We start from the raw sequence: 14,906 nt of genomic DNA on the forward strand, positions 1-14,906 counted from the left end.
ATGCCTAAGCCAAAAAAATCATACACTCGGAAGCTAAGCAACTTTTATTGTAATATCTAACAAGCTGAAGTCTTCCATTTGCATTTTATCCTCCCGTTACCCTGCCTCCTTCTTTTCCACCCTATGTGCTTTTCCAAAGGAAAGCTTTTTCCCCCTTTTTTCCCTTCCCGGAGTTAAAAATTATGGACGATTCCCCTCCTCCCCCAAAGAGCTTTTGCTGTCAGCATTTTGTTCCGTGTGGGTTACGTGAGCAATATTGGCTGCATTTAAGTTTTAAAATGGATGCATTTGCTGCGGTTAGTTTTCACAATTGTTTAATGAGATTTTAACACTATTATTTTTCAACATAGGCCGGCAAATAAAATTGATTTTGCGGACCGAACACTGGCCTAATGTAACTGTTACATGCGTTTGGTTGCATAGCACAGGGCTAGGCAACCTTGGCTCTTTTATGACTCGTGGACTTCAACTCCCAGAATTCCTGAGCCAGCATGGCTGGCTCAGGAATTCTGGGAGTTGAAGTCCACGAGTCATAAAAGAGCCAAGGTTGCCTACCCCTTGGCATAGCATATATAACGCTCGGGTGGTTGCACCTGATCCTATACTGGAGGATCTCGGTCATTTACCAGCCAGTCTAATGGGATTCCATTCTATAAATAAAGAAAAATAAAATTAAAATTCCGATTTAGTCAGGGCTGCAACGTAACCTAGGGGCGTCCTCCGAGCCTTCTGCTCCGAATACTGGGAGAAGCGCTGCGCGTGTTAACTTATTAGATTTACGTCCCGCCTTTTTGCACAGGAGCTGCGAGCGGGGGGGGGGACACCCACTTTTGGCAACTGCCGCCGGTTGCCGGTTGATGAGAGCGCGTCGGAGAATTGCCGGGGGCAGCTGGAGCGGATCTTTAATTGCGCCCTCCCTCCTCCCCAGATAAGCCGGGAGGCGGCGACGACCGTTGCTGAGGGCTGGGAAGCGCGTCACGTGACAAGATTTCAAACGAAAAAAAAAGAAATGGCGAAGGCCTCGAGCCGCGGAGCGGAGAGGTGGCGTTTTGCCCCTGAAGGGCAGCCGGCAACCGAAGGGGAGCCGACAGGCGAGTATCCAGCAGCCTTTTCGACTTCTTCCAACATTTCCAATGGGGTCGACTCCGAAGATACCGAGGGGAGAAAAGGAACTGGGGTGGATCCGAAAGGGTTTTGTTATTTTTTTTGTTAAAATGACGCCGGTAAGGGTAATCGTCTCTTCCTCGGATGGTGTGGGAGAAGGGGCGACAAAACGGCGACCCTCTTGTCCGAGCCGTCTGTATGAAGGGGGTTTCTGCCCATTTGAAAATGCAGCAGGCGCTCGATTGATGATGTGCCTGTTGTAGCAACTGTTAACTGCCGTGGCTTCTTCGATCGCTCGCGCATATTGTCTCTTTATTTCTTTATACTTTTTATAATTCTTCGTCTGCCTTTGAGGAAGCAGCGTATTTGGCTTACCTTTATCTACGCCAACGTTTCTCCACTTCAATAGGATAATCCTAAAAATTGGTGGATCAACTCCCAGAATCCCCCAGTCTGGGTTGCGGTGTCAATTCCCCATTAATCTGGATTGCAAAACTCTAGACCGGGGGTTTCCAACTGGGGGTGCGAGACGATATTCCAAGGGGTGCGAAAACTTGGGTTTTCAAAATTATAGTGTATATGCATAATTCGTCGCCGTTATTCTGAACTTTTGTAAGGGGTGCGAGAATATATCGGAAGCATTCTAGAGGTGCGGGGTATAGAAAAGGTTGGGAGCCGCTGCTCTAGACAGTTATCAGATGATAGCAGGAGTCTCTTTCCTGCCATCTAATGGTCATCTGTAAATACGCAACCATATGCTTTTGCTATACATCTGGACATATCTGTAATATATGGTAGGTTGGGTTATGATCCATATTAGGAATCTTCTTGGCTAAGTGTGGATTTGATCCTGGATTATCTCACTGTACTGCACCGAATAGTTTTAGTGACTTAAGTTGCAAGTAGTTGACATTTGCACTACAGAAAAATACATAGGGTGGTTAACACATGTGTATTTTTTTACCCTTCCTTGATTTATGCTTTACAAGAGAATATAATAAAAGATTCCTAGTGAGAAAGAACAATCCTGTTCTTCAAGCATAAGAGGAGAGGAGTTGCTTCATCTCCATTGTTAACTCTGCAAATAAAGAACTAGTGCTCTTGAGAGAAGACTTTTTGCTCCCCAGAATTCATTAATACGCCCAACTTCAAAAATCTTGTATTTTGGGAGGCTTTTCAAATATATTACTGGCTTTCCTGCAAACTTTTTATGTGAGAGTGTTATGGGGTTATATTGTCTATCACCGTATCAGTGACTTTAGGTAATGTGCAGGCCCTGTGGGCTATGCATGTGTTCATTTAGGCAGGGTTTTCCATACAAGGTGGGAATTACTTGGATTAGGGTCCCTACTCGCTTAAAACTTGTATGTCCTTTTGTTAGCCCAAATATGAAGTGGAAAAGAATTATAGTTTATGGATCTTGACTTGACAGGAGTGGAATTACAGGATCTGAGTTCAAATGAGATCCTTTCCAATCTGGTGTATTCTCTGTTATTAAGTTATTTCTCAGAAAAGCCAAATAGGAGCTTTGGGGCAGTGTTCACTAGGTCTTTGGTTGAATAAAGTTGAAGAACTTTAGTTTACTCTTGTGTGTGAATACATTTGTACTATAATTGGAGATACAGATTTCAAGCCAAAGGGATGCTCTCTGGTGTGCAGTATTCCCTCTAAAATCAATACACAAAAGTTCATGAACAATTTTCTTTTTTCTGAACATGATCTTTTAATCACATGTGCTCTCACACATATTCAAATAGCAGCATGCTAAGAACTATGAGAAGCTATTAAATGCCTGATTATATTGTATGCGCTAGAGTGATGTACCCTGATGTATAATTCTAGTTCGACTAATTTTCTGGATTTAACCTACTTTGAATGAATCTTGGTACCTTTCTTCCCAATCTTATTATGGCTATGAAATGACCTGGATGTGAACAAGATAATAAACATAATTTATTAAATGTGTTTGGCACCCAACTCCCAACAACTCTGAGTAGCTCATAACAATCAAACATAGAAAATACAATAAAATCAGTAAAACAAAAAGAAAGGTAAAAGATGGCAAGTGTGATGAAGTCAGATGTCTACCTCTGAGTGGATACTATGACACACTTGTTCTTGCTTGTTACATTTAAAGTAACAAAACAAAACAAAAATAATGTTTGTAGACTAGAAAAAGAAGATGCTGTCTGATATCTCTGTTTCTCTATACACTTGGCAGGACTGTTAGAAAAAATGTCATTCCAGGAAGACACAGAAACATCTTCAGTATTCTTTAAGAACGGAGTCAGGGAACGAATGAAAGAAAAGAAAAATGGAGTACTAAAAGCAGCAAAGATGAATGCTTCCCTGGCATCAAAGATTAGAACAAGAACAATTAGTAAGTACATAGTAAACATGTAAGCATTAATGCAGAGGTATGCACGCTGCAGCTCAATGCAGTTTTTCCAACCCTCAGTGACCTCTTAAGTCATGATAGCAAAAAAGTGACAGTTTCTTGACATTTTCAGGTGAAAGCAAATTAAATACTTCAGAAGACATGGTATTTTACTCCTTGGGTTCTCCACTTTCTCAGGGATTTGATTGATATTGAGTAGCACCTTTCTGCAAGAGAAATGCTGCAGAAGCAAATATATCTAGGAATATTGGGGCAGGACAATGGTGCACATGCTTGCCACCCCATGTAGCCTTAAATATTTTATTTTGGCTCTTAGTATAAACAGAATCTTTATGTATGACTTTATGTGACTGACTTGACTCCTGAGCAAAGAGACTAAAATGCACGTCTGGGATATCAAATATTACTTCCACCTAAGTCATGTTTATCGCAAATTCTGTATAATCTAGCTATAATTGATCAAGGTCCTGTAAAAGTTTCTGAGAGTGAATAACTTTTGGACACTTGGTTTGAAAGAATACTAGAGAGATTTCACTTAACTATATCTGAAGTAACCACAAAGTGGAACAAAAGGAAAACTCACTGATAGGAAGGAAAACTGGCAAATTTAACCATTTACTACTTCACATGAAGAAATTTGTTGGCATGGAGACTGGGGAACTCATCTCAAAGAAACAAACTTCAGAGCTGCCTAACTCAAATGTGGCAAAGACAAAAACAACATCCCCTAATTCTTTGTTTCCCCCTTTTTTCTGTATAGATAATTCCTCTATAATTAAGGTCTCCCTGAAACAGAACAACAAAGCATTGGCTCTGGCTCTCAATGCTGCCAAGATAACAGCTCAGAAACTTACTGATGATAAGATGCTGCTGCAGAAAGAAGTGGAGTTGGGTCACTTTGAAAATGCTTGCTTGCGCCAAAAGCTCTCCTCTGTGGTAGGATATTAGCAAAATTCTGTGCTTCTGCAGAAACTGGAATCTCTGTGTGTACTGTGAAATTTGCACTATATAGAAGGGGAATTTGAAATTCTAAATCTAGATTATTTGCGTTATCATGTTCCTACCTTGTTTCCCTGAAAGTAAGGCCTTCCGCAAAAATAAGCCCTAGCTTGATTTTGGGGGGGGGTGACCTAATATAAGCCCTACCCCCAAAATATGCCCTCGTTTTGGGGCAAGGCACACATTTAAAAATTAAGCTAGGGTAGGGGTAGGGGTGTGGATCTGCACCGTGCACTCTGCACCCACTTACCTTGCAGCCAGGCCTCTCCTCGCCGACCCACTTTTTCTGCAGTGTCATCTGCAGCCAGGCCTGCATTTCTCAGTCACAGGCTTTTCCGGAAAGCCACTGAAGCTGAGTGGCCTGCAAGACCTCTGCAGCTGAGGACTGAGCTATGGATTCAATCCATACTTCGGTATTTGGCTGCGTAGGCCTTCCAGAAAGGCCTGACTGCAAAATGCAGGCCGGAATGCAGCTGCAGAATGAAGCTGCTTCTTCAGCCCCAGAAGAAGTGGACTGGTGGGACTGACAGTGTCAGAGGTGAGTTTAAAAGACATCCCCTGAAAATAAGACCTGGTGCCTCTTGGAGGCCAAAAAAAAAAAAAAAGACCCAGTCTTATTTTCGGGGAAACACAATAGTGAGTAAAGAACTAGAGAAAATATTAAGATAATGTATTTTCTGGTAAATGTACTATTAAAAATATTGTTACCACAGAGTGATGTAGATCAGTGGTCCCCAACCTTTCTGGCTTGGCACGGGGTGGGGAATGGTTCTGTGTGAGCAGCAGGTGCATTCATTTGTGTGTCCAGCTCCATTTGCAGGTGGAGCTGCATGCGCAATGCAAGTACTCACTTAAGCACCCACCACTTTTGCAAGCAGAGCTGCACATGTACCCTCACCTGCCGCTTGTGTGGTTGATTGTTAATTTTTTTTGTTTATACTTTGTTGCCAATTTTTAGAACTAGTATTTATTGCTACGCTGTTTTTGAGACCTAAAATCTTAGGTTAAAAAAAACCTTGGTAATTTAATTCCAAACATGTATTTTTTATGATCATGATTTTTGTTATGTCAAATTACAGTAGAAATTCTGAAATACCTTTCCTAATTGTATGCTGCAGTTACGGTCATATATAGAGGTATCCTCAACATACAATCATAATGGAGCCTGCCCATTATGGTAAAACTATTTTACGATGTTTTCCAAAAGGATTTTATGACCTTTTTTGTAGTGGTCATTAAGTGACCACTGTGGTCCTAAAGTGAATGTGGTTTTCAATGGGCTCAGTTTTGCCGTAAATGCAGCCATGTTGCCAAGCACTCAAAGTTCAGTCACATGACTGCCAAGGGGGCCCAATCATCAGAACTTTAAATCCAGCTCATAAATCCTCTGTTTTGGGTCATCATAAATTTGAACAGTCACTAAGCAGTTGATCATATGTTGAGGAATACCCATATACAATGCTCTGTTTAAAGGTAAAGGTAAAGGTTCCCCCGCACATGCGTGCTAGTCGTTTCCGACTCTAGGGGCCGGTGCTCATCTCCATTTCAAAGCCGAAGCGCCAGCGCTTGTCCGAGGACGTCTCTGTGGTCATGCGGCCGGCATGACTAGACGCCAAAGGCGCACAGAACACTGTTACCTTCCCACTGTAGTGGTCCCTATTTTTCTACTTGCATTTTTATGTGCTTGCAAACTGCTAGGTTGGCAGAAGCTGGGACGAGTAACAGGCGCTCACTCTGTTATGTGGCACTCGGGATTCGACCCGCCAAACTACCGACCTTCTGATCGACAAGCTCAGCGTCCTAACCCACTGAGCCACCGCGTACCTTATAATGCTCTGTTTAGGGAAATATAATTGTTGGTGAAGAAATATTTTCATGGAAACTGATAAAGACTCCCAAATTTTGTCTAATAGATCAGATTAAATCTCAGTTATAGATCTCTTAGAATGTATAATTTACAAATTATATCAGAAGTTAGGGCTTCTCTGTCTCTTGTTCAACTATCTCTGGAGAACAAGTTAAAAACATTGCCATTCAAATAATCTTGGACATAAAAGCTCAAAGAGGTATAGCTTTATAAGATTGGCACACTGAAATGGGTGTATAAATACACTTTCAAATAAAAAAACCCCTAAATACAAAATGTTCAGTTATCTCATGAGGTATTTACTTTAGTGTGATTTTAACCCTTAGATTCAAAGATTAAATATGGAGGATTTAACCAAGTTCATAAATGTGATTATATTTATGATGGTCCTCAGATTGAGGATATGGCACATAGTGTATGTTACTGAATGCCAGATGTACTATAAAGCAAAGTGAGAGGTCAATATCTACAACAACATATTGAATGAATGATTCATTGGGATCCATAGATTTGAATAACATCAATGTGGTCACAACCCAAATATTAATAAGTCTTTTTATTTGAATAAAACTATATAACCAAAGTGCACATGTGCATTGGCTTGGAAAAAGCTTTAGGGATAATGAAATATGAAATGCATTTTCTTGTAGTTTTGCTTTTCACTTTATTTTGTTGTGTTTTGATATGGCCTCATGACTAATTAATAAGTATATTATTGTTACTATTAGTATCCATATGACAATTTCTCCAAATGTCTCTGTAATGAAATTTGTGTCATTGTAAAAATTACAGAACAGTCTGTTTGAGAGGTAATGAATTCTTTCTAATGACTGCAATATTTGGAAAGAATATAATGAATAACATTATTTTAGATGCTGAACTGGAGAGCATTGAACTGATCCAACAAGCCAAAATGTTATTCTGAATATTATAGTAAACTAAAACTAAATAGGTCTAAAAAGATTTGTTTATCTTGCACAGAAAAAATGTATTGATGAACTGCAGCTTTTTATAAACAGCCGCTTTCAAACTGCAATCAAGCTGACCGGATTTTCTGAGGTGAACAAATAGACAATTTAATATTTTCAGAATGTATTTCTTTGGTTTCTGTAAACATTTAATCTGATTCTGTGCCAATGTGTCTGTGTTAATTGTAAGCAATCACATAGACTGCTCTCTCCAGGATGTTTTCTTCCCACACTGACTATTCAGGTCTCCCAGTAGTGTACCTATTGTTGCTGTAATCAAGTCCATCCACCTTGCTATTGGACTGTGTCTTTTCTTTCTTTCCATCTTTTCCAAATTTAAAGATTTATTTATTTAGAAAGATAGATTTCCCAAGGGAATTATGTCTTTATACAATGTGGCCAAAATATGATAATTTGAGCCTGTTCATTTGTGTCTCATGTGAGAACTCTGGATTGGTTTGCTAACTGAAGTATTCCATACCCAAAGTCTTGTACCCAAAGTTTGGTCTTCTTCAGCACCAAAATTCAAGAACATCAGTACTCTTTCTCTTGATTCTTCAAAATCAAAGTTTCACATGAATAGAATGTCCAGGAAAGCTGTTGCTTGAATGATTTTGATAAAATAACTTTTCCAAGACTTTCATTGGATTGGTAGAAATGGGTAAGTCCTTCTGCTTCATTTCTGCTTCCTAGGCCATTCAGTCCGACTATATTTTACTTATTATTTCCAACTTGGGTGTTCCATTCTCTAACCACAAGCAGCACATCTTGTCTGCATGCTCTCTTGATTTCAGATTAAACTCAACCATAAAACTTGTCAATGCTTTCTTCTGCATTAGTGGTTGATGATTATAATATTAAAGGACTATCTCTGAAATCCACTTCATATTATTCAGTCATTAATTACATTGTACCTACATACTGTCCTTCCGGTATTGTTCCTGACCATTAAAGCAATGTTGTTCCTTCTTTGTTTTTCATGACCTGAGTAGTAACAGGTCCCAGTCCATTTCAATTTGCTGATGCCCAAGGTGTTGATTTATTTAATCTTTTACTGGGTTTTTTTCCAAGGTCTTACATTCAATGTATCTTACATTCAACGTTCCCACTGTAATTCTGTCATCAGCAATCAGATGTCCCAAAAGCTTTAATCAAGTCATAAATACAGGCAGTTCTCAGCTTACAACAGTTCATTTAGTGACTGTTCAAAGATACAACAGCATTGGAAAAGGTGACTTATGACCATTTTTCACATTTACATCCGTTGCAGTATCCCATGGTCATGTGATCAAAATTCAGACATTTGGCAACTGACTCATATTTATGATGGTTGCAGTGTCCCAGAGTCATGTGATCACCTTTTGTGACCTAACAATCAAAGTCAATGGGAAAGCCAGATTCACTTAACGGCCGTATTGCTAACTTAACTGCAATGATTCACTTAACAACTGTGGGAAGAAAGGTAATAAATTGGGACAAAATTTACTTAAATGGTTCGCTTAGCAACAGAAATTTTGGACTCAATTGTGATTGTAAGTTGAGAACTACTTGTACCATTAATAGTCTGAAAGATCCTCAAATTTTTCTCAGATGTTGAGTAACATCTGGCATTATATCATCTATCACATTACCATATCTGTTTATCTGCTTTTCTGGGTAAAATACAGGAGTCATTTACCATTGCTTTCTTCTAATTCAGTATGAAGTTATGTCTTTTCCATATTCACAAAAGCAAGCATCCATCTCCCAGAACTTTCTACATTGCTGCTGCCATATAGGTATCTGCTTGCTTTAGGATTTGCAGCTGGAATGATTTTTCATATCTTGGGTGACATTATTTAGATTATATGTTGTTAGCATATACTACTGGCATTCTTGCTTATCCTTCCCAAGAACATCTCCCTGTCACAATGAGGCAGCAATAGGGTTCTATGAACTTATAAAACATTTAAGCATCATTCTAAAATGTACAGATTCACACTTAATGTTATGCCAGGATTTGAAAAAGCTACAGTAATTCAGTTTACATGTAATAGTAATCTGTAATAAGTCAGTTCATATATGTTGTGCTTACAAAGCATATTACAACTTAGCAATATATATGAACTGGGACGGTCTAAAATTTTGGAATGGATTGTTAATTATAAAATGAAATTTAAGAGTTAAATATTAATCTTAAATCTTACATGACCTTTTCTCCTGTATAGAGTGATACCTATTCTTCACTGCTGGATGAAAGAGGGCACAGTGATGCTGATGGTATTTTTCGCACTCAGCATGATAGCAACTGTCCTAGGTGTGCACAAAAGCAAGTTGTATTGTTGTATTGTTAAGTGTATCATATTCATGGGAGGGTAAATAGTTGATCCCACTTTCTTTCTAAAATAAAGTAGTGTCATTGTCATTAGCACTGTTTGACAAATATAATGATGAACAGTATCTACTGTTGTTGTATTGACTTGGGAAGAGTCAGCCTTTTTGTACCCTAAAGATTCAGTTTTGGTATTGTTCTGTCGTTGCTTGAGGTGTCTGTGTTCTGGGGGCTATTGGACAAAATTTTTTAGAAAGATGAGCTTCATGAAATGTATTCTCCCAGGTTAAAAATTCAGATCATCTTATAAATTGAGCTCATCCATCCCTACTTGCTGCCCCACTTTTTTTTAGGAACCCTGCTTGTTCCATTCTTCTTTCCAAGGCAGTTGATACTTGCAAAGGGAACTGCATACATAGGGCTCCATGATCCCATTTTCCCTATAACCACCTTGTGATGTAGTTGTTCTGCTTGACTGGCTGGCCTGAAATCTCTTGAGTTTCCATGGCTAAACATGGGCTTGAATATAGAACTCCAGCATTAATGAACATCTGAACCACTACCCACGTTTAATTGAATACTTAAGGATAAGAACTTTAATTGTTCTTATATATGGCACAACATTAACCTATTTTTGTCATCCTTTTTTCTTTTAACTTTCTAGAGTGGCACCAAAATCAATGAGAATTCCACTGTCTCAGGTGGAGGATGAAGGAAGTGACAGTGGCAGAAACACATCCACCAGTTTGGAGAAATTTCCTTTAGATCCATTGAAATCTGCTTTTGATGAGACTTGGAGAAGCATGCCTTTCCCTGAGGTAAAGAAGTCATTCTCTTCTTTCACTGACAAATTATTGGCAAGCAGTGGAAGTAGTGATCCAAGGTTACATGGAGTGGACGTCTCTACTTTGGCATTTAATTCAAACACAAGTTTTGGAGGTATGTTCTGGAACAATTTTATCTTGTACTACACCATACAGAACTTTTTATGACTCAAAGGAATATTGAATTGTGAAATTGTGTTTTGAGCTGCACTGTTACATTTGCTTATTTGTTCGTTGGGGTTTACTTCTATGTAAATATGTATTTACAAAGAACTCCCCAAAAGCATGTTCTGCTCATGTCCTAAAGTTTAGGTGTAACTCAAAGGTAGGCAACCTTGGCTCTTTTATGACTCGTGGACTTCAACTCCCAGAATTCCTGAGCCAGGGAATTGAAGTCCACGAGTCATGAAAGAGCCAAGGTTGCCTACCGCTGGTGTACCTGTGGGATACCTCTTCCTTCTACCAACAAATGTGTTGTATTCGTTACTATCTGTATCGTGCTCTTTAGAATGTAATTCAGAAACATTGTTTAATTTCAACTCAATCTAATATAGCACCATACAGGTAATCCTTAACTTATGACTATAATTACGACTGGAGCTCCCATTGCTAAGCGATTTTGATTGTTAAATCAGTTGCATCTGATTCTACAATCTTTTTTGATGCAATTGATAGTGAATCACCATGGTTGATAGGTGAATCGTGGGGTTGCTAAGCAAATACAGCTTTTCCGCCCCATCCTTGACTTTGCCCATTGGAAATCCCCTGGAAAGGTCACAGTTGGTAATTATGTGACTCAGATGCAACTACCATCATAAATACATGCCAGTTGCCGAGCACTCAAATTGTGATAATGTGATGCAGGGATACTGTGATGCTTGTAAGTCCAAGGACTGGTCATAAGTCACTTTTTTTTAGTGTCATTGTAACTTCCAATGGTTTTAAGCTGAGGACTATCTGTAGTAAGTTACTGTCCAAAGCAAGGGGCTGGGAAATGAACTTACTAGTTGTATCTGGCTGATATCCGCTGGAAAAATGGGTAAAGTAAATGGATTTTACTAGATAGAAAGATCTCATTTTGTATTTTTACCTCATTAAGTTTTCTAAATGGCTTATTTTGGAGTATGAAAATTTTTTTTGCCTAATAAATGTAATTATCATTCTAGACAACCTTTGGAATGTGCCACAGAATTCCAGGAGTTGCTCACTATCTATCCTGGATAACAATTATCCTGTCCAGCAATGTAAGGAAACTGCAAGACCGCACAGTGATAGTATATTGAGTGAACATGTGACTAAGAGAAAAAAATGTAAATCAGGCTTTCCTGCTATATTTGGAAACAACTTAGAGGCAGAAGTCTCAGACATTGATAAGCTGCAGGTGACAAAGGAAACAGAGTCTCTTGTCCAAGAGAATCTTGAAATCAGTCATGTTGGTGAACTTATTACACTGAGCACCAAAGGTGAAAGCTGTATAAAGATCAAAGCCAAGGAAACCAAAACTCTAGAAAATGATAATGCTGAAACAAAGAACACAATGTTTTCTACCAGTCAATCAAAATTAAGCTTGAATAATGGTAATAATCGAAGACCGGAGGTTGCAGTGTCAAAAACCAGTGAACTGAACAGTAGTAAGCTAAAACTTCCTAAGTCTGCCTGTCATGTGGGAAATTCAGATCATGACAGGAAGGAGAAATGTAGTTCCCAACATTTAGGCCAAACAACACGAAACAGAAGAACCTTTGTGATAGAGCCAAATGTAAATAATTACACAACTCAAGAAAGTGAAAAAGGAATATTTTTGGAAAAAATGACGAATTTGGAAAATCAATCCCAGTGTTCAGAGTCTAGATCATTAAGCAGTGAAATTCAACAAAATGAGAAAAGCTGTAGTTATAGTAGAAATAATAAAACCAAAAATTGTAGAAGAACCATTGTGCTAGATCCAGGGCCTTCCAATGATAGGAACAGTTGTACTTCTCAACGTGATAGTAAAAAAAAGACAGACTTGGAAAACTTAGATAGTTTAGGAAGACGGGTCCAGAGTCCAGAGTCTAATTCATTAAACATTGTGAATACAGAACATTCAGTTGGTTTCCAGAAGCAAGTTCCTAGTCAAGAAGCAATTTCAGGACTGAATGTAAAGCGTAAATCAAAGAGGAAGGTGCCTGAAAGTAATGGATCCCATAGATTAAGTGAGATGGAAGAACAGAGTTTAGATAATATAGATTATGAACTTCCACAATCAGAAATTAAAAAGAAAAAGCATGGAAATAAAACAATTAATTTTGATAGGGATATCATACAGAAAGAACATTCCAGTGCCAATGCTGATGTGTTTGATTTGAATGAGACACCTCAAAAAGTCAGTAAAAAAAGGAGAAGAAAATCAAAACGTACACCATCTGTACTTTCAGTTTCTTTGGGTGATGAAGATAACTTTTTTGAAGGAAGTAATAGCTCAGTCAAAAAGAACTGGGAAACCTCAACCACCCCAAACAGTTGTTCTTTAACTAAAAAAAGTAGCCATTTAGAGAAGGCAAACTGGACGACCATCAGGAATGAGGCTGGCTTCAAGAAAAAAATGCCAACAGTTACCAAGAAAACACGCATCGTAAATGATTTGGGTAACAACGGTACTGATTCTGAGCCATTCCTTCAAGGTCCAGAGGAATGTGAAATCACTCAGACCAATCAGACAAAATGGAGTTTTCTCCAAGTGACAGACTGCAGTGCTTTGCAAAAGCCAATTGTGGATATTACCAAGACCTTGTCTCTAAATCCTGATTCTCCTTCAGTTGGCCTTTCTAAAAGCTCTAGGTATGTTGAAGTCCAGGAAAGTCCAGAAAGAGATTGTGCTGTCTTCAAAGAAAATACTAAGCAACTTGAGATTTCTGGAAGAGAAGAGAAGCAGCCCATACAAGCCACTGCAGAAACAAGTTCAGAAAATGCAGCCCTACAAGAAAATGGTGAGTATTAGAAGGTTGGAGACAAATGAAATTGATGGTTTATAGTGAGCCTCTAGGGCAGGGGTGTCAAACTCAATTTCATTGAGGGCCGCATCAGCATTGCGGTTGCCCTCAGGGGGCTGGGTGGGTATGGCCAGGGTGGGCGTGGCTAGAGTGTGTATGGCCTACTGGGTGGGCATGGCCAGCTCTACATTGTTCGCATCAAGGGTGCCTATGGGGGCCTGGGCAGGAGTGGGACAGATCTGAGGGTCTCTGGCAGAAGGAGGGTCTCTGGGCCAGGGCCAAGGCAGCGGGGGCCGTTCCCTCACTGTTTCCAGGATGGCTTCGCGGGCCACATGAAACCACTTCGCGGGCTGGATCCGGCCCCCGGGCCTTGTGTTTGACATGTCTGGTCTAGGGTGTCACCTGGTTTTGCCTTTCTTTTTGTGCAATCATATATGAGTTTAGTGCTTTCATTTCTGATGTCCCTAATCTCTTGCAATTTAGTTCAAGATTTTTTCACTTATTGGTGATTTAGAACCCTTCTATAATTGTTGAATGAAAAAGAATGTTATGGAAAGTAAAAAATTTGTGATGCAAAATTCAGACCTTGTCAACATATATGATGGAAAAATCTAATCTTGGTTTCTTTATCATGAATGGAAAGTGTTGGGATTGCAGCCAAGAAATACTTAAAAGCTTTTACTATAGGAATAGCAGAACAAACTAACATAAATGAATATAAATTAATTAATTAATCTTTTAAGATAAAACATTCCTACATTATTTGTTGTTTTACAAGCTGTAAGATACAGTGACTTAAGAATTGTTACCTTAATTCTTACCTTGTTTCTTAATTTAACTTTGGGGGTTTTTTCAGATTCATTGTCCTTAAAAGATATTTCTAAAATGACATTACTGGTAGTTAAAGGCTGTCCATAGGAACTTTCTATCATGATTAAATAATCTGAGCAGATTAACTCAGGCTTTACACAGTTGACCGTGTAGGAATTGGTTACTATATTTCTGCTTGAGAGGAGTGTGGCCTGAAGAGTATCCTAAATATGAAAAACTGGTTCACATTACTAAAGTTAATGTTAAACTACGGAGTATGTTTAGCTTGCGGAAGAGAAAGTTGAGAGGGCCTAATAGCTGTCTTCAGATATTCATGTTGTTTTAATTTTCATTTGCTCTAAACAGTAAGAGTTAGAACTAATGGGATGAAAATTCAAGGATGTAGATGCAGATTAGAGATTAGGAATAAGGTAGTCCTTGGTTTACAACGATTTGTTTTGTGACCAAAGTTTCAATTGCACTGAAAAAAAGTGACCAACTGGTCCTTGCACTTGTAACCAATGCAGCATCCCCACAAACACGATTAAAATTTTGGTGCTTGACAACCAGTGTCTATTTGCAGCAGTTGTAGTGTACTTGGGTCATGTGATCACCATTTGCAATGTTCCTAGCTGGCTTCCAGCAAGCAAAAT

The 14,906-nt window shown here is 39.0% G+C and overlaps 1 protein-coding gene across 3 annotated transcripts in view; it reads left to right on the forward strand.

Moving 5' to 3' along the window:
• The window catches only part of LOC310640614 (uncharacterized protein), a 39,214-nt gene that overhangs the window by 23,203 nt on the left and 1,105 nt on the right, over positions 1–14,906 (forward strand). Inside the window, exons 2-8 of one of the 3 annotated variants that reach the window (XM_083363018.1) lie at positions 929–1,091; positions 3,326–3,484; positions 4,263–4,438; positions 7,350–7,427; positions 9,544–9,632; positions 10,312–10,586; positions 11,638–13,440. In XM_083363018.1, the coding sequence (XP_083219144.1) occupies positions 1,010–1,091; positions 3,326–3,484; positions 4,263–4,438; positions 7,350–7,427; positions 9,544–9,632; positions 10,312–10,586; positions 11,638–13,440 (2,662 nt within the window). In that variant the 5' untranslated portion in view covers positions 929–1,009. Of the gene's footprint in view, positions 1–928; positions 1,092–3,325; positions 3,485–4,262; positions 4,439–7,349; positions 7,428–9,543; positions 9,633–10,311; positions 10,587–11,637; positions 13,441–14,906 lie in introns of those variants that run through there. The other 2 variants (XM_083363020.1, XM_083363019.1) reach the window with 2 other exon arrangements.

Source organism: Vipera ursinii (assembly GCF_947247035.1).
Source record: "Vipera ursinii genome assembly, chromosome: 1".
Taxonomy (NCBI): Eukaryota; Metazoa; Chordata; class Lepidosauria; order Squamata; family Viperidae; genus Vipera; species Vipera ursinii.